The 24249-nt window shown below is 39.8% G+C and overlaps 1 protein-coding gene across 4 annotated transcripts in view; it reads right to left on the bottom strand.

Annotated features, from left to right (window-relative positions):
- TRPM6 (transient receptor potential cation channel subfamily M member 6) overlaps positions 1-24249 on the bottom strand; it is a 97580-nt gene that overhangs the window by 18945 nt on the left and 54386 nt on the right. For all 4 annotated transcript variants that reach the window (XM_054054061.1, XM_054054062.1, XM_054054060.1 and 1 more), the window contains 14 exons: positions 23718-23946; positions 22981-23136; positions 20260-20394; positions 16573-16701; positions 14220-14471; positions 13078-13252; positions 12234-12348; positions 10312-10511; positions 8102-8234; positions 5250-6394; positions 4428-4540; positions 3389-3515; positions 2404-2501; positions 1405-1463 (listed from right to left, as the gene is read on the bottom strand). In XM_054054061.1, coding sequence (XP_053910036.1) covers positions 1405-1463; positions 2404-2501; positions 3389-3515; positions 4428-4540; positions 5250-6394; positions 8102-8234; positions 10312-10511; positions 12234-12348; positions 13078-13252; positions 14220-14471; positions 16573-16701; positions 20260-20394; positions 22981-23136; positions 23718-23946 — 3066 coding nt within the window. The remainder of the gene's footprint in view (positions 1-1404; positions 1464-2403; positions 2502-3388; positions 3516-4427; positions 4541-5249; positions 6395-8101; positions 8235-10311; positions 10512-12233; positions 12349-13077; positions 13253-14219; positions 14472-16572; positions 16702-20259; positions 20395-22980; positions 23137-23717; positions 23947-24249) is intronic.

The raw sequence follows: 24249 nt of genomic DNA, 5'->3' as shown, positions 1-24249 counted from the left end.
CAAAACTCACAAAGGTTTGATCAGAAATCATAAAACAAAATAACTCTCATTTCAACTTTGTTCACTGCGGCAATCAGCAAATAACCTTCAGTTACTGGAGAATAGCCACATTTTTCTACATGTTTTTTTCTGTGCTTTATGTCGAGCTGCTCTTACGATTCTACACTGCTGTTCGTATCGTTTATACTGCAATAACAGTATCAGTTAAAGAGCAGTTCAATCATATACACAATAGTTCATTTTTCAATCAATGCTAAGATGTATTCAGAGCTACCTATGCCACTACCATTGCTTGCACAAAAACAGACTTTTATACTGATGGTCCTTTGGATTAGCAAGGCTGCACAGAGACTACAGCATCAGTATTAACATTAAAGCAGTCTTTGTTACAGAAGAGAGCAGATATGATTCACCTCACCGACCAGAGAGATACCACTGAAGATAACCAAGTGACAGAATCAGGCCATTCAACAGCCTTGTAAGTCCTGTTGGTAAGTATGCAGTTTGCCTACTGCCTATAAATGACTGGGTATGGGAAAAAAAAAAAACCAAACAAATGAAAAAAAACCCACAACCAAGCACAGTATGTTTTTTCCACTTTCCATGGTGAAATCACACAGGATGTGATGGTTTTCTAGTGTCTTTTATTTACTACAACCGCAGCATTACTAAGTAAGAGAAACATAAGAAACTGAAAAAAATAAGAAAGAAAAGGAAAAGGAACATAGAGGCAGCATTGCACATGGAAAAAATATCCCCAATATTAAGATAAGGATCAATCAACCTGGAAAAGGAAATAAAAATAAAATAAAATAAAATAAAATAAAATAAAATAAAATAAAATAAAATAAAATAAAATAAAATTCAAAACACTTTTGATATCAATATACTTTCAATAAATATAATAAAAGCTTAATAATTATTAAAAATCCATCAAGATAATCAAGCTAAGTATTTTGTAAATGTGCAGACTTAGTATCAAATAGATTAATCAAAGAATGAGAGAAACTTTCAGGAGCTGCTAGTACTTTTAATTATTGAAAAAGAAAACATGCAATTTGCACAGCAAAAGCAAAGACAAATTTTCTTGCTCACTAGTTTGGCATAATGGCTAGTTAAAGATTCTATGGTGATCTTAGTGACTGAATTAGAAAACTGGATTGTTAGACTGAAAAGGGATCTCTATTCCACCTAAATTATGCACTTTGTTTAAATGGATCCCCTTTGTCTCCATTAATAAGTCTTCATTTAAAGAAACTTAAACACACTGAATTTCCTCAACTTTCCAATTCAAATAAATTTCTTATCCTAAGTATATCACAGAACTGAAGGGGAAACCTGCAGAAAGCATAGAAGCCTCCTAAAAGCATGCAATTGATATCTTAATATATTAAAAGTACATACGAGGAGTTCCTGCTCAGATTATTTTTCTTCATGGTTCCAAATAAGTTATTACTCAAATCCTGCAAAGAAGAGAGATGCTTTTACTGGTAAAATCTGCACATCACTGTCATATACACACTGTGCAACTCAAAAAGGTACAATCTTGAAATACCTATTGTTATGCTTATTGTTAGTACAAATAATGACACTGACAGGTGAATCACAGCACTGCCATGCCTGCCCTAAAATGGAACTAATTTGCTCACAGTACAGTTTTCAAATAAACACACAAATTAACTCAATCAAATAAAACACTCAGGTATCCGCCTATGTCTCAAAGCACTCACAAAAGCATGTTAAAGGCCTTCTAATATGGACAGTATTAAAGAACTTTTTTTATATGGGAAAATTCCAATTTAGGGATAGACTTCACAGCTATTGAAAAGAAGTTGCATCCTACAGTTCTATAGCAGAAGAAGGTAACGCAGCTTTCTAGTGATATTCAGATCACATATGTTCCAGGTCTTATAATTAAATAAGTACCTAAAAAGATTTATAAATTTCCAGCCATATTAGGGAAAATTGGGCCAGCTGAGCCTTTGTAATGTGCTGCTCAGAAATAGGATTATTCTTCTGAATAGTAGTCAGGAAGATTTCAATGCTAGGGGAAAAAAAAAAAAAAAACCAAACCAGAGCCCCCCCCCCCCCAAAAAAAAAAACTCCAAAGACCACAAAGTTTAAAGATAAATTAACTACAATTCAGCTATGAATATTATCTGAAACTTAACTCACAATTCTTTTATTTCACTCATATTTTCACCTTATAGATTGCTTTGCAGAAATGAAAGAAATCTTTAACAAAACCAAGCTTTCCTACACACACACCCCTTTGCTCTGCTCCCTGCTACTCACTAGGAGGGATTTCTGAACCACTGGTGTTCAATGGGTAAATCTCAGTAGATACACCCTGGCTCAGCTCAGCAAAAATAATGGACTAGGATGTGCAGTCTTAGGTCTTACCTCTTGAGAATGCCTCAGGTAATCACAGAATGGTATGGTATGCCTACTGATGTCTTGATTTTTCATTTTCTGGTGCATATAACCAAGACGTTCTAAACCTAGCCAAAAGAGGAAGTGTCAGCTATTTCCAGAGTGTAAACAACCTGCTCTGCTGCTACAAACTAAAAACCTATGCAGTCCTATAAAATAAACACCTATATGCCGTATTGCCCCAGCAACTACGTAAAGGGTTATAAAAGCAATAACATAATTTCATAGGGTTAAAAAGGACTGTTTCCATTCTCAGTCAGCAGACTTTGGAGGAGTGCAGATCTCAGATCATCTTGTGCTGAGTCACAGCATTTCCTGATGCTTCTCCCAGCAGCTTGAGGGATGAAGCCAGTAAGCTGCATCACAGCAAAGCTGAAAGATAATATGAACTATGCAAAGGATTTCTGAGAACTAAAGAGCTGGAGAATTACTAAAAGAAGAGTAAGAATGCCATTCCCTTTTCATTCTAATCGGAGACAACACAAAATTCACTTCTTCCCTTTGGAAACGTGTTTCTGAGCAAATGAATAACACATGCAGAAGATCTGCCAGCAGATACAGTACCACAGCACTGCCTGTGAGTGTAAATGCCCTAAGAAATTCATGCAAGAGTTTACTTCTGCAACTAGCCAGGTTGCCACTTTAGAAGACAACTGAAAAGAACAGACAAAGATATCATTCTTCGCTTCCCACATATTCCTGAGAATTAGTACTGCACTATCTCTTACATGAGAAAGAGTTCTCCAGAAAGATTAAACTGGCCTTCCACCGAACCTATACCCCTTCTGACACAGCAAATAAACAAGCTGTATGTGTCTGCAATCTAATTCTAATTCTGTAAAAACTATGCCATGAGGTGAAAGTGATGTATGTCATTTTTAATTTGTAATTTTTTTATTTACTGCTTCTTCATAAAAGCTGTTTTGAATTTTACCATCTGCAAAATATCACATACTTAGCTGACTGAAATTAGATACAGTGAGCCAGTTTTTGCTGTGTTTCTCTTGCTCATCCCAGACATTGATCTCTGCAGGCTCGGAGCTCACTTGGGTGTTCTGGGGACAACCATCCACTGTAATCACCTGGCAAGACACAGACAAAACGACAATTTATAGGACTAGTAGCACCTCTGCAGTTGCTCTGGCAGCCTATGTTGTGGCCTTTCAGAGCATCGCTGAAATGCAACTGACTGAACTCGCTCCCAACTGAGAAATAGCTTTCTCCATTTTTTTCACAAGTTGCAGAAGACATGTTGGTTTTATCTAGTACAGCCTACTGATGAAAAATCTAGTGCTACCAGGTTTTAAAACAAAGTTTTAAATCCCTCTGAATACTTTCAGAGGTATTTGGTCTCAAAGTTCAACTAGAAGATCTGTTGCTAACCTGAATATCTTATGTAAACAAATCAGCCTTCAGCTTTTAACTCATTACATAGAGATAACTCCTTCCATCTCACAAAGATCCCAGGAACCTCTTTATATATATATTTACATATCTGTACACATACATACAGTTACAAAAGTTGCTGGATACATATGATACAATCAATATGTTGTCTGCAATGTGCTAAATGTTTATTGGATTCAGAGAATCCATCTGCAGGACTATTGTAGGCAGGAGACAGGCCTGGCTTGCTTGTTTACAGTTGCACACTGCCTGGATGTGGCTCACCAATCCTTCAGTCTATCCTAGACAACATGAAGCCTCCCCAAGTTCTCCTGCCAGCTAAAGTGCAAGGACTGATTCCTTTCTACGTAAAATCAATAACATCCACAATATACTACCTAGCAAAGTCCACAGATTTCAACATGTTCAAAACTGACACATTCAAACAAAAGAGAGATTAAACCAAAGCCAAACACACCAAAAAGATTCCCGAAATCGTGTGCATCATTTTAAACGTATACATTTTTAACTAAGCTGCATCACAGAACTGCTCTTAATGAATCAAAAACACAGTTATGGCACACGTATTCTCTTGCACCTGCACATACCGGCACCTGAAGGGGTTTTGAACTCTTCTTTCCTCTCTCAGTCTTTCTGTCTTTGTTTTGTTGGTTTGCTTTTCTTGCCTCACTGTAGTGTTGCCCATTGGATTGTAAGGACTCTGTGGGAAAGAGTCAAAAACCACCATCAAGCTACAAAGCTTTCGTTTAGTAAGACAGGATGTGGTAGGATTGACAGTTGGTAGATCTCCAAGGTAACCTGAGAAAGACTTGTGACACCCAAAGCTAGTATTCATGCAGTTCACTGCAAAGATGTGCATCATCACAAGATGCTAAACAACAAATGTTATCCATCCTCTCATACTACTCATACTTAGAACTGGAATCTGTTCTATTTCAGTTGTTGGTAAGCTAACTCGGCAGTGGACAGGAAGGGTTTTAAACTGGCTACAAAAACATACACCTCTTAATTCTCCACAGATCCATCTGACCTACGACACTGCTAATGCGTCTCTTAGGGACTCTGTAATTTATATAGACTCCTGTCTTGTGTTGCATAGCATAACCAGGGCAGGAGACTTCCTCAGGCCAAGCACAGATTCCCTAGTTGTGCAGCCACAGCTGTGGGAATCCCTTGAGATGGGAAGAACAAGAGTGGCTGACACACAGCTGTGTTGCAGCCTGGATACGAGGCATACTTCAGAAATTCTCTACAGCAGTCACACCCAGCACAAAGGAAGTGAAGGAGTAACTTTGGACTCTCTTATACTACCCTCAACTGCAGCTAATACCTCATGGGTGCAAAGGAAGCATTTTTATAGTGTCTTGGGCTTCCCAGTGAAAGATAGTGTACAGGTGTAGTGTAATTACCACCTAGGGCCTTGCAGGTTTTCCCTCTTTTCTCTTTCTTAGATGACTGTAAGCTGTTCCTCCTGCAGAAACTCCAGTGCCTCCAGAGTGGTCTTATCCAGAAGGAAGTGCTGCGGTTTAGCTTGTTCTGAGAGATGATGCAGCTGTGACGTGATCTGTCTGAGTTGTACGAGAAGGACTTTGATTCTCTTATCTGGACACGCCTGGGAGAACTACCCATGCAATTGCAGTCACCGTCATAGGAGGAATGTAGGCACAGGACCTTCTTCTGTTTCTTTCTTGAGTTGAAAACTCCCTTTTCATCACCTTCAGAGAATCCCCAGTTCACATAACCACACTCAGCTTCTTCCCTGTCATTGCAGGAGAGTGTTGCACCCTCTTCAATATCCAATGATGGCTGGAGATCAAGAGAATGATCAGCCTTTATGTCATTAGTCTTTTCTGATGGCAAACTAATAACAAAGTCTCTCTGGCTCCATTGATAATCTTCTGTCTCTTTTCCAATGACAGTGACACTCCGCAAGTTTTGCTGCACCACAATGTTACTTTGCAGTTCATCTCTGAATGCATCATCCCTGTACTTGGCAGGAGTACTCAAAAAGGACAAATTTAAGGTGACATCCTCAGAGAAAGACCCTCCTTGGTGATCCGGGGGCACCAGCAAAAACTGCCCATACCTAGGTGTTGACTTACTCTCAGAGGATACTCCTGAAGTGAGTGTGTCACTTTCTATATCTACCTTTTGAGAGTTGTCTTCTACCGCTTTGTTGCTCTCGGTCCTCAATATATGGTGTTTGCAATCTGATGGCCACTGACTCCTTACCAAGCTCCGTAAGAGGGAGGGTGGCATGCTATAGTAGTGGTACTTCTTGTCATACAAACACTCCAAGCTGCTCAAGGTCTTGGAATAGAGTGCATTGCTCCAGCTATGGGGCAGTTTCCTACATGTTCGATGTTTTGTGTCAGCCAATAAGGCTTCTTCCACCTGCAAGGTGTCTACAGCTGAAAGCACTTTCAGGATATCTACTGTCAATGCAGACAGGTCTTGCAAATGTCCTAGCTGGCTGTCCAGGGAGAGTAAAGACTCCTTGATATAAAATACTTTCTCATTAACTTCTTTAAGCTGCAGAAACATCTCCTCTACTCTAGATGGAAAAAGAAATGATAATTAAAATAACAGATCTTTACTTCTGTTTGCCAGATGATGAAGGAAGCCATTAGCATATTCATAAAAGTCAGAGTTTCAAACAGCCCTTTATTTTTTGTGACTTCCATTACCATGAATATCTGCATTTGATAAAACCCATACAGACTTACTACATGTCATTCAGATCACTAGGCCAACAGCCAGTGACTTTTGAAGAAACAGGCTTTTTGCTCAAGGAGCATCTATTTTAAAAACTGCTCTTTTCCTGCTAATTTCTACTCCTTGCTATAGAACTACAGCTTTGGAAATTCTGCATTGTCTATTGCTGTAAATGCAAAATGCTATAAAGCATACACTTTGTTAGGTAGTTCTACATTTCTTGTGCAAGCATGAGAAGAACAAGGCTCACACAAAGCTACAGACATTCTTGCATTTCTCAGATACTAGAAACTGCTGGGAAAAGGGTCTTCCCAACAACCTATTTGGCCTCTGGGAAGAGTTTCTGTAAGTCTGATGCCAACAGTTGTCTTCAGGTAAAATTCAACTGCCCAAAACTCAAAGCCTTTTTTTTTTGTGGTCTTCAAATTACCAGTGAACAGTGCAAGAACTTCTTGGCCTGGAATGATATAATTTTAACCAAATCATTGTCTTCATGTTTCCTGAAGATTCTGTCTCTCGTGCTCTATCACTAAGACAATGATAAACTAGCTGCAAGCAATATGCAAAAGTTGCTCCTTTCCTTTGTCACTGAGTAACTAAAAGATGTAGTATTTAACCAATAGTTGAATAAAATCAGTGCTCCAAAATATTTAACTCATTTACATTTTCTTTTATTGATTTTATATAATGCTGGGAAAGGTGTTTCATCTTTGCACAGAAAAAAAAAAACCCAATCCTTTCCATATCTATACTTATCCACTAAATGAAACCTTCTTGCTGTAAATTATTCTGCAGCTTTTGAACAAAGCTACTTATTTTATGTATTTTTCAGGGGGAATTCATTTTGCTTGTGTGTTTCACTTTAGTATGCAGAAAATAAGATTATGACTAGGCAAAGATTAAGAGGCTATCTTTCTCCTGGCAAAACAAATTTATTATGTAGGATCAATATTGACATTCCATAAGGCTTTTTATAATGCTCACTTTATTTCAGTCTTCCCATTAAACTTAACAGCAGGTTTGCCATTGACTTCAATAGAAAGCTAAATGAAGCAAATACTTAAGAGTTTTTGAAACCTCATTGACAGTTGTGTACTGACATTTTGCAAATCAAGATGCTACATTTCAGATAATGCTACGTTTATATGTTTTTTTCTATAAACAGCAGTTGTTACCAGTCACAAGCAATACTCTCACAGTGTTCCTATACTGCTAAAACTTTAAATAAAAATATGAATTGAATGCCATACCTTGGCATGTTTTCATGGTGCTACCTGATCTGCAAAAGTGAAACTGAGTGACATTTTATTGTACCCTTTTAACCACACTGCACACATCTGGGAATGCAGTTCTGTCAGCAATGCTTCCCAGCCAGGTCTACCATGCAGTACAAACAGATATATTAAATTTCCATCCAATTAGCAATGTTTATGCATGTTATTGCTAATGTTCACGGTGGCCATAACCTGTTCCAAAAGCATTAGCTTATCAATCTTTTTTACATGATAAACGTATACAAAGATCACAAATCTGCAGCAAAACACACCTTTCAGTTGTGAGACGGATCCTTTCACTGTCACTGGAACTCAGGCTTTCATTCTTCTCATGAAAATATTTTTCTACACACTGTTCCTCAAAGTCATGGAGTTTCTTTAACTCCTCATCATTCAGGTACAGCTCTGCACAAAGCAGATAGGAGTTGATAAGAAGTATGCTGATAGATGCATTTTTTTATTAGTATCCATGGGAAAAAAAGAAAGCTCTCAGAACAGCATTCCTCTCCCTTCCTTGGCAAGAACAAATGAGACCTAACTCCATGAATGTGGGCTTATATATAAAGACTAAACATGTGAAATACATGTAAATATGTTTTTATCTTTCCTTAGACAAAATCACTTTCCTTAGAGCAAAACCATACTGACAAAAACTGCAGTGCACTCCCTTTTAAAACCTCAAAAGTACATGTCCAAAGAGCTGGTCACAAAGATGTACTTTTGCTCAAACTTTTTTTCCTTTATTTTGTTATACATATGCGACTCGTGAGATTTAGATATAGACACATAAGACTTACAACATTTTCACTATAATTTGGTCCGGGCATTCATTTAGGACTAGTCACTTATAATACAGTCCTTTAAGGCACTCGAAGCGGCAGAGCTTTCTTTCACCTAACAGCTTCACATGTTCATATGTATAAGACATTAAGCAGGATTACTGGTTGAAAAAGTTTTAAAATGTTTAAAACTTCACAGCTTGGGCTGCTCATGATGCTATTGTTCTAGCACGTCAAGACTTCTGAGAGAAAAGGTTAATTATAAGTCAGTATAAAGAAATGTATAGAGTGGAAAGCTGCTTCTCTGACACATCTTCCAAGCTCCGTTTTTCTTTCCATAGTTGCATTGATCTTCCACAGGGTGGCACTGGTTCCTCATTGCTAAAACTCATTAATTGGAACCACACCAAAATTCAAGTAGAAGGAACTTAAAGCAACGCACAGGCCTATTCTAAAAGGGACACAAAGGTATATAAACAGCAAAAAAAGTCTCTTTTTGGGATAAGTGTAGGCAAGGCAAGAGCCCTCTTCTAGCAAAGGATTTTTACGTGTGCTAAGCAGTATTTCAGTTTTCCTTGTGCATAATGCAAACCCTCTGTGCTACATCAGTGACTTACTCTGTGCATGCATATAAAATAAGCAGTGCTACTTCAAAGGTAGCCTCATGTATGCAGTCATGACGGAACAGCTAAGCCTGGAAGCAGCTGTAAAACCCTTCAGCATTGATTAGTTAAGCCCATTTTTTAACCCTGTAACCATCTGTGAGCATGCCAGATTATCTTCAGGGATTCATGTTCTGCAGAGGAAATCCTAAGTGAAGCAGAACATATGCAGGGGTCTGCTTACCTCTGTTATTAAATATCAAGGGTGTATGTTGTATCAAAAAAGGTGAGGCTATAAAATACTATGCATCAATGACACCCAATGTTTTTTTTTTTTATATAAGGTTGCAGCCACCAGCCTCTCCTCTTCCCCCACTCCCCTGTCTCACCCTTCCAACGACCAAGTTCTGCTATTCATTCATTCCCACCCCAAAATCCTGTTGTCTCCTCTCCACAACGGCTAAGCTTGCTCCTGGCAGAGTTGCAGGAACTGGCAGCAGTGGGAGAGGGAAGTGGCATCACCTTAAATATGCATTAGCAAGGATTCTGGGATGGAGAAGTCCAGGCTGAGAAGGGTGAAGAGGTGGGGTTAAGGTGCAATGGTAAGCAAGTAAGCAAAGTAAGGATGCAGTGAGGAGGTGGCAGGCCCCTGTGGTCTCTCTCTGCATCTGCCATCACTGTATCTCCTCTGTCCTCGGGCACGGCAGCTACTTTCTCTCGGCAATTGTTTGTCTTTTCAGGACAAGTGTACAGAAACGTATACCTCCAGTATTGTTTACTTTCTTTCAAAATACGGCAACCTTAACCTACAGAAAAAGCTGCTGTCACTATTTCAGCTCAGAGTTGTGATATATCTTGATTGATGCACAGTCTGCAGCACAGCAAAGACTAAATACACAGCAAAGCATCCCCTAGTCACTTTTTCCTACAAGGCTTCTCAGACACACAAGCTAAATTCAGTTTTATAAATAAAAAAATTCTCCTATCCAAAGAATCTCTTCTTCATTTTTCTTTTTAGGAACTGAACTACAAAATGATGGGAGGCTGGCAAAACATTTCTTATCAGCTATTTCTTTTGGTCCCCAGATTAGCTTTGCTTACTTAGTCCAACATCGCCTTCTTCTTGATCCAGATCATTCGAGGGCCGGCGGTGGAAGATGCAGTTTATCAGAAGTCCAATGTGGCTCAGGAGAATGAAAGGTGGAGGCAGCCATGGCTTCTCATGGTAGGTCATAATGTAGCGGTACCGGTTGTACTTCCAGAGGGTGTTTGATATGGATTTCAAATCATAATAAACATTACTGGGAAGAGAAAATGAGGGAGAAAGAGAGTAAAACACTCTTGTGAGGAATGCTCCCAGTACAGCAGAAGATGCTTGTCTACAGATCTAATTTGATGCTGAAGAAAGGTCCCATCCCTCCAGTGAGGTAAATCAGCTTAGCAACTTTCAATTAACAAAGCAGCAGCATGTGCCTGCAGCTAGTGCACTGAGAATGAGATCTTCAAAGCTGCCTAACGGATTTGGAGATCCAATTCCCATTCACAATAATGGGAACTGGGCAAAAAGTATCCCTGAAGTGGCTTTGAAACCTCAGCCAGATTAGTTAAACTTTAATACACAGCCTAACTGAGAATTCAGCATTGTCTGCCTCTTTGGACTGGATTAAATGTAGAAGTCAGACTAAGAGAAGAGTGTTAACAAAACAGTTCTGCTGCTCTTCAAATTCACTCTCCCTAAACAATACTTGCTGCAGGAGGCAGCTACAGGAGCGATTCTTCTGTAAGGTACTCTTTGGAGCTGTGATGTTACTAAATGCGAGTGTTGATGCGCTGAGTAATTTCCCATTTCTGCTATCATGGACCCAAGTACAGAAAAGCAACTTTGTGGTTTCTGTACTGTAATTTCAGTTGCATCATAATACTAGTCACCTAGTATATAATCACAAAAACATCAGCTTCACTTCTGGGAGCATAATTTAATACATTGTTCATACCCATTTTTGGTCCTTCTGAATCAATGAAATCACTAAGCATAAAATTTAACTATCATATTGCTGAAGATTTAAATTTAAAAATAAATCAAATTACAATTTCACAGCTGCGTATTAAAAAAAAAAATAAAAGAAGATGCCTTGCCACAATTTCAGGAAAGGGATTTCTAATTGGAACTGGGAATAGAATGAGTTTTTCTCATTCCATTTTCCTGAATATTAATCACTACATTTCTTCATCTGATTTTTTTTAACCTACAGCTGACTTTTTCTTTCCCAGAAATACTAGAACTCTAGGAAAAAATAATTAACTGTTCAGGTTAGACTGCTCTTTACTAATATTTTACAGAATTTGATCCACTACAAGGGTTTCCCTGTTAGAACTTTAAAGGTTACAATTACCTTAAAGACACTGATTATTTACTACAGAATTATTCTGAATTACTATGGAATTACTAAAAATTACTATAGAATTACTGTAAAGACCCTTCTGGCTTTGGCAGCAGACTTTTAAAAGCAGATACTTAAGCCTGCTCGAGTTAGATTTCAGTCTAGAATACATAACAGGAATTATCAAATTGTTACCTAAATGAAGAGCGTGTTCCTACAAAGTCATTATCATCTTCCCTTGAATAACTTTCCACTTATCTGCCAATTTAAATCTTGGGCTACCCTATTATGAATATTATATAGACTCTCAGCACAACAAAAAAGACTTTTAGGAACAAAGAGCAAAATACTTCACAGATGAATGCACGTTGTTTGTTTGTCAACTGCAGCTGTCCACTTTCACAGACTCAGATTCTCTTTAAATGGCAAAACAATTCCGGTGTTTGCTCACCACTCCCTTCTTCTCACCCTCTTGCTCCCACCACTCTGGTTTTTTATTCACCAGGCCCCTATGGATATAGGGCAACAACCATCATCAACATGCCACTGCTGGGGCATTTTTGGTGAACAGCTTTTGAGGAAGTGTTGGTAGAACATCTATTAATTTCTTTTGGTTTTGCATCAATATACCATGGTACCTACTTAAAAAAAGCAATAAGCAAGTTGACCATGATGATGTACTGCACAAAGAGGTAGACAGCTTGGAGGAATGGTGTGAGGAAGGAGCCAGGAGGACAGTCTTTCTGGGTTTCACAGACTGAAAGTGAAGGACACACAGAGCATGGTTAGCATAGAAATCACAGCAGAGCATACCAATGGCATGTGTTCCTCATTTGCACCAATGCAAGAAACAGAACAGTCTTTGTTACCTCATTACTTTCATCCCTCTCCCTTACTTGTTTCTCTCTTCCACAAAGATACATTACTAAATTTCCAGCTAGGAAGTCTACATCCACATAAATGAGACCTGAGAGCTCTTCATGATACTACTGCCCCACAGTTTCCTTGGCAATTCAGAAGCTTTAGACACCATTTCATACATAGCAGTTCTTATGCCAGTCATCCCAAATTTTTGTTAAGAGGAAAAATGATGCAGCTGAAATGTATTTGCAATGTGGCACACAGTCAAGTAAACTGAAATTCAATTATTTAAACCTTATAGCAAAGCTCCCACTGACTCCACTGTGGAAAGGATAAAACATAAAGGCTGTTTTATCAGAGCTGGAGTGTTATTCCTCTAGAGTTTCAGCATGTGCAACAGGGTATACATCTACAAATGTCTCTGAGATGAAGCAACAAAACATAGAAATTAAGGGGTCCCTCTTAATGTTCTTATACAGTCAAAATAAATGCTTCTCAGTTTTTATAATTTTTAATCAAATTTTACACCATCAACATGTGGCCAAAACTCCAGTAGCCCAAAGTGGACATTTTCCTGCACATATTAAATTTAAGGTGTTGCGCTGTGCTGTGAAAAATTACCTACCATCTATTTCTCCAGCATAGACCTCACCAAACATCATCCAGTAGGGCTGAAAAACGATATCTCGTGCCAGAGCCCATGAAGGAGGTTCTTCTGGCGAAAGGATTGCTTTTCGTGACACTCCAAAACTCAAAAGGACTATGGCCATCATGACCACAATGTAGAACATGTTTGCTGTCTGGAAGACATGTTGCATGGAAGAATTAGCTGTGTTAACTAGATGTAAAGGAGATATGTATTTCAGGGAAAAGTATCGATCACTGCTGTTACAAATGAGAAGATAAAAACAGGGCTCCTAACCTAATATGCTGGAAAAAATGGAAGTATTTATTTCTATGGCCTAGACAACCCAAGTATTTTATAGAGGTTAAAGTCATCCTGGACCAAAAAAGGCTGCAAGTCTTACTTGCCCCTCAATCCCTCCTTAAGACGTCAAACAAGAAGTGAAAAACACAGAGACTTTATGATTGTGCTTTTCCTCAGTGGTATTTCTTCCAAATTGAGAGCAAAGAATAGCAGTGAAAATTATTTTGCTTTCTAACACTGAATCAGAATTACTATGCAAGACAGAATATAAAAGCATTAATAAGATAGTTCCCAATAACTGAGGGAAATTGCAGGGAGAATCTGCAGATATCCCTCAAGACTAGGCAGCAGTGCAGCAGCAGTTCTTAAACCAAAAGAGAAAAAAATTAACTTTGATCTCAGAGAAATTTTGCCTGCTAAAATGGGATATAATTATTTGAATCAAAATGTAAAATAATAATGAGACAGTTTCCAAGAGCTAGGGGAATTATCTACAGTAGTGAGCCTGTCTGTAATACACAGCGATTTTTCTTTCTCCTATTATCAAGCTGGATCAGAAACTCAACTTATATACAACTCTTCTCTAAGGAACGAAGCAAAAGTGGCTTTTGTGAATAAATTCAAATAATGAATAAATTAGAGAGAACAGAAATCTGATTATGGTCAATTCACAAGCAGAAAAAGACATGTTATTTTCAGGTAATATATTCACCATGAATTATGATGTGACCTCTACTTTGACCTCTCCTCCTCTTTTATGTCACTTCTGACTTTTACACATTTCTCAGTATATGCCTTAACTTAAAAAAAATAAAATTGCTCTAAATCATAATACTTACCATTTTCCCAATCATCGTCAGGTATGGGCCAGCATGCTGGTTCACAGCAAAAAGATCAAGGAGCCGAGCATACCAGAACACTATATCCAAGCAGTAAAGTAGCCTCCCTGCAGTTTGAACAGGGGGGTCGGACCAGCGCAAGCCAAACCCAATCATAAACAGGATGATAGCTATAGAATCAGTAAAATTCCAGTATTCATAAATCCACACTTTCACTTTTTGGCAGAATTTTCCAGGTTCTGAGATAAATACCTGAGTAGAATGTAGAAAAAAAACCCCAATGAAACTCCATTAAAATCACTGATGTATTCTTTAACCTTTTCTGTCTGACTTGTTTCATGATATTTGGGAATGTACCATTTTTTTCCTTTTTTTTTTTCTTTCACATGCACATGTACTACATATTGCCATTCACTGTTAATTGAAGTTTGTACTTAATAGTGTGGTATTGCTCAAGTATGCCACAACAAACAGAATGGCTCTTTCTAAGGAAAAATGGATTCCAAGCCTGGACTCATTCACTGAAGAGCACATTCCTCAGCAGAAAAGACCAGCCAGTATAGAACTGTTATGCATATGCAACATTATAAACTAATGAGCATTTTCTAGAGGAATGGTCGCAACTTGCATCAGCCCTTTAGAAAGCCTGTAAGTCATGGAAAGTACCAGCCTAACCTTGCTGATGGGAAAATAACTAATGCCTTTTATTTCAGACTGAAGATACGAAGAAAGATCCTTGTATTCCATCAAGGACATGCTAAAAAAAGGAGTGCTGGCAGCTAGCAATGTAAAGAATGACAAGTTCACTCCTTGAACTGTGAGGTGCCCCAAAGGGATTTTAAGCCTCACTGAGCAAATGTGTGAAATGGAAGCTTTGGAAGGCCATAAATAAAACCTTTCCATATTGTGCAAGTGAGGCCAATTAAGCAGTGCTATGTAAGATCACACTGATAAGCACCAAGCAAAGGAAAAATTTTGAAATGTTACAGCCCTGATCCTGCAAGAATTTACGTGTATGAACACATTAACATAAACAAGTGATTCTACTCAATTCAGCTGGACTAACTCACATGAGGAACCAGTTGCAGGATCAGGGCCTAGGGCTTTAACAATTAGGTGATACAATCTTAGAGAAACAGAAGTTTGAAGTTATATATAACAAGGCCCTCAGCAGTTAATTATCTGCAAGTGTGAGACACAGTGTCCTACAGAGTCCTTGCCAGCAGACCAGAACTAGCTTATGGACTAAAAAAATCAAGTAGAAGACACCAATTTCAAAGTCTCCAATGAATGTTAATGCTAGAAAGAAGAGCTGATGTTTGCACTGTCCCACCATCAATATGATGCAACAGCACAATCAGTAATTTCCAAAGCGTTTGCTGTTTCACATTCTATTCTTTTCTCAAGCTTTGTGTAGATTTTTTTCAATTTTATCTCATGCAGCTACAGAACTTGTATGTTTATCCAAGCTTCAATACACTTCCAGCATTTCTGCTGCCTTTTGTAACCCTCCACCTCTCTTGTATCGATGTTGCAGCCTTCTAAGTGATCTGTTATAACAGCGTCCTTCCCTCAGAATAGACCGCTTTTTTGCAGTTTTCTTCCTCTAAAAGTATAGCATTTCAGATGTCATATAAAAGACAACTCATACTACTGTTGTTTACTATGTGCTGATTCTACAGTGACGATATGTAGATATGTCTGACCAGAAACAATAATTTGAGAAATATATAGCTATGCTTGTCCCCAGTCTCAGGTATGGAGTGCAAGCTGTGTTCAGAAGCTCAGATCTAATCTGCTGCAAATAACTGCTGTTAGATTTGACTAGAATATTTTTTTCCCGTACCCAGTGAATCCAGCATTAAAAGTGAATGACGTTTTTTTCTCGGTTCTGTTTATGGAGGCTCAGTTAGACTTGATGGAGAGCCATAGATTATTCTACATATAACACCTATTAATTGATAACAATGTGCACACTCAAAGTAAATATCTAAAGAGAAAATCCATATACATTGTAAGAAATCTAATGCTCCACTCAAAAAATAAAGAAACAGATGTCTGCCTCTGGGCTTCACACCTCCATTAAGCACACTCTCTCTCAAGCAACTTGCACATTACCAGTGGCTTTACACAATAAAAAACAGAGATTTAAGGAGAAAGTTTAAGACACATTTCCAAAGCCCAAGTACTGGTCATCAAATAAAAGACTTCTCTGAAATAAAAGCCCTGTGTAATTATTTCCTCTACTAAATCCTTTAAAAAAGAATTCAGGACTTGGCATTCTTCAGTTTATGCATTTTATAATTTATAACAGATAAACTTATAGATGAGAAGTATCAATGGAAAAGCTTACCTCCCTGACTTTTTCAATTGCAGTGCTGAAAATATAAATGATAACAAGCCACTCTTGCACGGTTGGTCTTGGTTCCATCTTCACTAACACAGTGTAAGTGAAGAGCATGAGAAATGCCATGTAAGCCATCTACAAAACATATAGTATATAATCCATATGCACAAAAATCTCCAAGGAATTTCTGCAAACATATTACTAGGTAATTAGCCTGACTATATGCATTGAAACTACTTGCGCATTATCAGATTTTTGAGACCAAAATATTTCATCCAGTTTTCCAAAGTCTTTTTACTGTGAATACCTTTAAACATCATTTGGGAATTGGTGATTTAGTGCTGAAAAAATGGGAGCAGAAGACAAACTGTTGCAGCACATGTCCACCTAGGCCCCAAACACATACATCAAACAGACAATTTTATTTGCACACCATTATTTGAATGTAAAGGTAGTGCTATGCTTTTAGAGTCATAGAATCATAGAATAGTTTGGGTTGGAAGGGACTTTAAAGATCACCTAATTCCAACTCTCCTGCCATGGGCAGAGACACCTCCCACTAGACCAGGCTGCTGAAGGCCCATCCAACCTAGCCTTGAACACCTCCAGGGATGGGGCATCCACAGCTTCCCTGGCCAACCTGTGCCAGTGCCTCACCACCTTCATTGTGAAGAGTTTTCTCCTAATGCCTCGTTGAAACTTTCCTCTCATGAATGTATAGCCATTCTCCCTAGTACTACCGCTACATGCCCTCAAAAAAATCTCTCCCAACTTTCTTGTAGCCCCCTTCAGGTACTGGAAGGTCACTACACGGTTTCCTTGGAGCCTCCTCTTCTCCAGGCTGAACAACCCAAACTTTATCAGCCTGTTCTGGAGGTACTCCAGTCCCCTGATGATCTTTGTGGCCCTGCTCTGAACCCATTCCAACAGTTCCACACCTTCCCACACTGAGGATTCCAGAAATGGACACAATACTCCAGGTGGGGTCTCATGAGAGCACAACAAAGGGGTAGAATCACCACCCTTGACCTGCCGGCCATGCTTCTTTTGATGCAGCCCAGGATACAGTTTGACATCTGGGCAGCAAGCATGCATTGCCAGGTCATGTTGAGCTTCTCATCAATCAGCATCACCAAGTCCTTCTCCACAGGGTTGCTCTCAATCACGTCATCCCTAATCCTGTATTGAAACTGTGGATTACCCTGACCTGGGTGTAGGACCTTGCACTTGGTCTTGTTGAACCTCATGAGATTCACACAGGCCCCCTTCTCCAGATGGTTCAGCTCCCTCTGGATGACATCCTGTCCTTCTGCTGTGGCAACTTCACCACTCAGCTTGATGTCATCTGCAAACTTGCTGAGGGTGCACTCACTCTCACTGTTTATCTAATCAGTGAAAATATTAAATAACACTGGTCCCAGTACGGATCCCTGAAGGACACCACTTGTCACAGAACTCCATCTGGACACTGAGCCATAGACTACTACTCTCTGAATGTGACCATCCAGCCAATTTCTTATCCACCAAACAGTCCACCTACCAAATCCATATCTCTCCAATTTAGAAAGAATGATGTGGGAGACTGTGTCAAAGGCTTTACAGATAAATTGCACTCATTGCTTTTCCCATGTCCACTGCCGTGGTCACCCCATCATAGAAAGCCACCAGGTTGGTTATATAGGACTTGACATTGGTGAAGCCATGCTGGCTGCCACTAATCACCTCCTTGTCCTCCATGCGCTTTAGAATAGCTTCTAGAGGGATCTGTTCCATAATCTTCCCAGCCACAGAGGTGAGGCTGACAGCTTGCTAGTTCCCAGGGTCATCTTTTCTACCCTTTTTAAAAATGAGCACAATTTAACCCTTCTTCCAGTCACCAGGGATGTCTCCTGACTACCATGACTTCTCAAATAACAGGAGAATGGCTTGGCAATCACATCAGCCAACTCTTTCAGGGCTCTGAGATGCATCTCATCAGGTCCCATAGATTTAGATATGTTCAGGTTCCTCAGGTGGTCACAGCCCTGATCTTCTCCTACAGTGTGAGGGACCTTAACCCCCTGGTCTACATCTTTTTGTCCATTGACCCAGGACAAGTGAGGAGAGCAGATGTCAGTGAAGACTGAGGCAAAAAAATTGAGTATCTAAGCCTTCTCTTTGTCTGCTGATATCTGGTCACCATTTTCATTTATCAGTCCGCGTGCCTTCCTTTTCTGCTTGACATATCTGTAGAAGCCCTTCTTGTTAGTCTTTGTTTCACTTGCTAAGTGAAACACCTCCACCTTGGCCTACACATGACCCCATCCCTACACAACCGCGAAGCATCCGTAGACTTCTCCCAGATTCCCTGCCTGTGCAGCTGCCTCTTGTTCTTCAGTCTGACCAACCTGTCTCAACTCAGCCACACTGCTCTCTTCTCTTCCCTGCCTGATTTCCTGCACCTGGAGATTAAGCGCTGTTGCACTTTACAGAAAGCATACTTAAATACTTGCCAGCTCTGTTCTGCTCCCTTGTCTCCCGACAACCAAGTAACTCCTTGAAGAGCTGGAAGTCTGCTTTCCTAAAATTAAAGGTCCTGACTATATTCCTCGCCCCTCCCATACACCTCAAGACCTTGAAATCCACCAGTGAGTTATCACTTCAACCCAGGCTGCCTCCAATCTTGATGTCACTGATGAGTTCACTTGTATTGATGATCATCAGGTCCAGTACTGCATCCCCTCAGGTAGGGGTGTCTATTAGCGGAGTTAAGAAATTATCTTGAATGCACTCTACGAGTCTCCTGGACTGCCTACAGCTTGCCGTACTATTTTTCCAGCATACGTCAGGGTGGTTGAAGTCCCTTGGTATGATGAGAGCTTGCAAGCGTGAAGCCTCCTGCAGTTGGAGGAAGAAGGCTTCCTTGGTAGGCTCTCCTTGATCAGGTGACCTGTAGTACATACCAACCACAAGGTTCCTTTTGCTGCCCTGGACCTGCGTTAGGTCTTTATCCTAACCTTCTGTAGAAGCAAGTAACCATTCTCAAAGCTACAAGAATCACTGCTGGTTAATCAGTGTCTTCTAAAACAGGAAAAAATAATATCAGGTGGAAAGCATATACATTAGAAGTGCCATAACACTCTACAAACATAACTCAGACAACAGATTAACAACCTATAAAGCAGTTAACTACATCCTGCTAAAGGAGTAAAAGTTTATGCACATGTTTCTGTCTGACCCAACAAGCAGTCTGATCTCAGACATCCTAAGCTCTACTGACACAGGACTAGTTAACAAAATTGATTAAATAAGTGCATGTTTCTCTATAGCAAATGATCTGCTACAGATTAATATTCACTCCTTCAGAAACTACTCCTGAAGAAAGAGTCACAAACATCTGTGAGGTATTTAAAGTAGTTAAGGTCAGCTTCAAATCTATCTCTACATGTGCAATTAACTACTGTAAAAAGCTGTGCTTGAGTGCCTTATAATTGGGGGGCAGGAGCTGTTGGATCTTTTTTTTTAAATGCAACTGTGTGATTTTAGCAGCAAAAGTTTTCACTTAATTTTGACAGAAATATAAAAATGTCTTCCCATCCACCCTCACCACTAAGTGGCTGCAAATCCATGCTAGGCAAAGAAAAAGCAGCATCAAGTGGTATTTGAAGGTCAAAAGAATGTTTTGGCAATTCGAGTTCTAGTGTGATGACCAACCGTGTGAAACCAGAACTTGACAATCGGTGCATTGTAGAACTCATAGATTTTCCTAGTGCCAGGCAGATTTCCTTGTCCACCGTCTACCTGGATTTCATCAGACTTCTGAGCAACCTTCTCCACATCATAATCCTCCTTTGAAAGAAAACAGCATTTTAAAACTAAGAAATCATGGTCTGTCATCTCAGAAGTCGTCACATTTTAGAGGGAAGAGAGGCACAGATATTTAAGCTTTGTTCTGAATACACAAACATCGACTGCAGTTTAATTTTGTCTGGTTACAACCAGCCTGTTTCCAATAATTAACATGCACATTTTTCCACTGTAAATACTCATTTAGTGTTTGCTTTTATGACTACAGGCACTGGACTGGGCATCAGCAGACCTGAATCCACTCCTGTTTCTGCCACACATTTCTTCAAGTCTTCAGGCAAAGTAACTTAATCACTCCGTGTCTCACTTTCCCCATCTGTGTAATACACCTAAGTAACAACTCCCAATACAAGATAAATTTGCTAGCCAGAACTCCACTGACAGCTGTGGCATATTATGAAATAAGAGACTAAGTAGTACAACTCCACTTATGTTTACAGTTGCACAGAAAATGTCAGGACAGTGAAATACTAAATATACAATCTAATTGCTATTTTTGCTATGTTGTACAGCTGGTTGGAAGATAAGGATGAAACAGGTACTGTCTTACAAAGATCTTCAAAAAAAATACAAATAACTTCTTTATTATTTTCAGCAAAAACAAAACCAAAAAGGTAAACATACTTGATTCTTATCTAGATCTTGACACTTGTCTGACTACTCTGTTGGAAGTACAAACATCTAATTGCTGCTAAAGGCTAAGAAGATCTGCAGACACATAGCAGTGCGCAACTGTCAAAACCAGAAGGTGCTGAAAGGAGTTTTCAGAGGCGAAGGAGAGAGCCCTGAAGGAACTATTAATAGCTAATAGCTGAGTAAGGCAGAAGGTATCAAACTAGCTGCTTCACTTTTCTTCCAATGCTGGCCAATTGCCTCAGCTAAAACTTACTGCTACTAGGTATCTGCAGTATAGCACTTTTTACAGAATCATAGAATAGTTACGGTTGGAAAGGACCTTAAAGGTCCTCTGGTTCTATGGACAGGGACATCCCACTAAGTCAGGCTGCCTAAGGCTCCATCCAACCTGGCCTTGAACACTTCCAGTGATGGGGCATCCACAACTTCCCTTTGCAACCTGTTCCAGTGTCTCACCACTTTCACGGTGAAGAAATTCTTCCTAATGTCTAGTCTAAATCTGCCCCTCTCCAGTTTGTACCCATTCCCCCTCATCCTACCACCACAAGCCTTTGAGAATAGCCCCTTTCCAGCTTTCCTGTAGGCCCCCTTCAGGTACTGGAAGGTCGCTGTAAGATCTCCTCTGAGCCTTCTCTTCTCCAGGCTGAACAAGCCCAACTCTCTCAGCCTCTCCTCATAGGGAAGGTGCTGCTGCCCTCCGATCATCTTTGCAGCTCTCCTCTGGACCCATTACAACAGCTCTGTACCCTTCTTACGTTGAGGATTCCAGAACTGGACACAGTATCCCAGATAAGGTCTCATAAGAGAGGAATACAGAGGCACAGTCACCTCTCCCACTCCCCTGGCCATGTTTCTTTTGATGCAGCCCAGGATACCATTGGCCTTCTGGGCTGCGAGCACACCTTGCCAGCTCATGTCGAGCTTCTCATCAACCAGCACCCCAAGTCCTTCTCTGCAGGGCTGCTCTCAATCACATCATCTCCCATCATGTACTGAAAGTGAGGATTGCCCCAAACCAGGTGCAGGACTTTACACTTGGCCTTGTTGAACCTCATGAAGTTCTCAGAGTCCTACTTCTACAGTCTATGTGACTCATCTATCCCTACAACACAACATTTTCTTGGGTCATCAGGGCAAAATTTATTTTTTTCATCACATTAGACTCAGGAAAATACTAAACCAGAGAATTTGATACACAGAATCAGATGTTAACATCAAACTTGCCAAGGTAAAGGAGAGAATTTGAAAGAGTAAAATTTCTAGCTGGAGCAGGTCACTGGAATTTATGACTGTGTGAAAGACGCTCTATATGGCACATGTACATTTTTGAAATTTTTTTAGTTTTCCCTAATACCTCCTATTGGAGTATCTAAGAAAAAGTGGTAGCTTGCCTTTTTGTTTTAAACACTATATTAGATAAAATCAGAAGCTAAGCTTAGCGCTAGCACAGGAAGGAAGCATCCTTGTCTGAAGCAGGTGAGAAAAGTGCTTAGGCATAATGCTGTGTTGTCTTCCACCAGACTGCAGAGGTGGTCCTGCTGCAAATAATTACAGTTGGCCCAACCTCTGCATCTTAGCTGTCACCTAACACCATAAAACGTATTTTTTAACTGACTATATTTGAGAAGCACTGCAGGAGATTATGGCTTCAAGCACTTTTATCTGTGTCTGCTGTCTGCCTCAAGCTGAAAATTTTTGGAAATTTTCAGTTCAAGGAATGCTTAGCAGAAGTCTGAGGAAATTCAGATCTCAAAGGACAAAGACGTTACCTATGCTGGACTTCTGCACAACCAGTCTGAATCAAAACCCCTACGTCTTGAGAATCCCCAACACTTCCAGTTGATCACTTTCTCCTCACTCCTCAGGATTATGTAAAAAAAGTGGTAAAAAGACAGACCTTCATGTACAAATGACTGATTATCACAGACTAACCAGAGACAGGGCATCTTTGGAGCTGTTTGGGCTCTGATCTCCATGATACCATGTGAATTGGTGGAAGTCTTGAGACTGAGGCACATGAGACATTTCTGCCTTGCTTTTAAACTCCAGCATCAAGATAGTGGGAGGCAGGAGAATACTCATAATGACCTAAAAGAAAGACAAAAGAGTCAAGAAATTAATCCAACAGTGATAGCACAGACCTGCGGACATGACACCAGCGAAAACTCAGTGCCATTTCGCTGGCCTGTGATCCAATGGTGCAAGGAATCTCTGTACTAAACTCCTACAGCCTTGAAAAAGCATGTCGTTCTTGACTGTTTTGTGGATATGAAGAGTGTCGTGGTATCTGGGGATATTTTAGATACTAATCTCTCTGTCCAGAGGGCATTCCTTCCATCGCCAGCTTTGTCAGAGAACCAGCAATGTGAAGCAGCAATAGCAGGCAGGGAGGGACTCAAATGTGCTGAGAGGATGAGAACAACAAAAAAAACCTAAAAAAATGCATCCTTTTAATGTCATCTCACAGGCACTTTTGCAAAGAAGTAAAACAGCAGCAGAAAGCACTGTCTTCCCTCCCTGCCTTACTTTTCTCTCCCAGATGTGCATAATCCAATCCACACTTCAGCATATCTGGCTGAAGCTGCATTAGACCTGTTCATAACCACGAAGACATGTATAAAGCATGTAAAGAGCATCTAAATGCTCAGAAAAAGCAAGAATGATGTTACCTTAAACCAAGAGTTCTTCCGCATCTTCAAACGTCCCATCCACATGTCAGTCAGCAGCATCTGTGTGCAAGTATGGGATACAAAAGGTCGCAGCCCCACAGACACTGCCAGTTTTAAGCAAGTGGAGTTGCTCCAGTTTTTCAGCTCATAGGTCAGCAACTTCATGGCCATCTGCTCATTTTGTTTGAATGCTTTCTCCAGCACATCTAACGCAAGCTGCCCAAATTCCCTAGAGAAGAAAGGAATCAATAGTTAATATAACAAGGATCAGTCAAAACTCAGAATCACTGCTGCAAAGAGGCTGGTCTGAAAACTCCATTAACTAAAGTTGAGATAAGAACATCAGTAAGTATGCCTTCACGCATTTTCCCCACTGCTTTTTCAATATACCTAGTGAAAAACAATTTGGGGAGTAAATCTGTATAGTCTTAATCGCAAGGTTTAGGGTCATACTGATTTCTATTTTTTTATTTGTTTCGTTCTTAATCTCACTCAGTGATCAAAACTGACCCTACAAAGTTCTGCACATTTC

This window comes from Cuculus canorus, chromosome Z (genome assembly GCF_017976375.1).
Source record: "Cuculus canorus isolate bCucCan1 chromosome Z, bCucCan1.pri, whole genome shotgun sequence".
Classification (NCBI taxonomy): Eukaryota; Metazoa; Chordata; class Aves; order Cuculiformes; family Cuculidae; genus Cuculus; species Cuculus canorus.
This window is presented reverse-complemented; position numbering and strand designations above follow the sequence as displayed.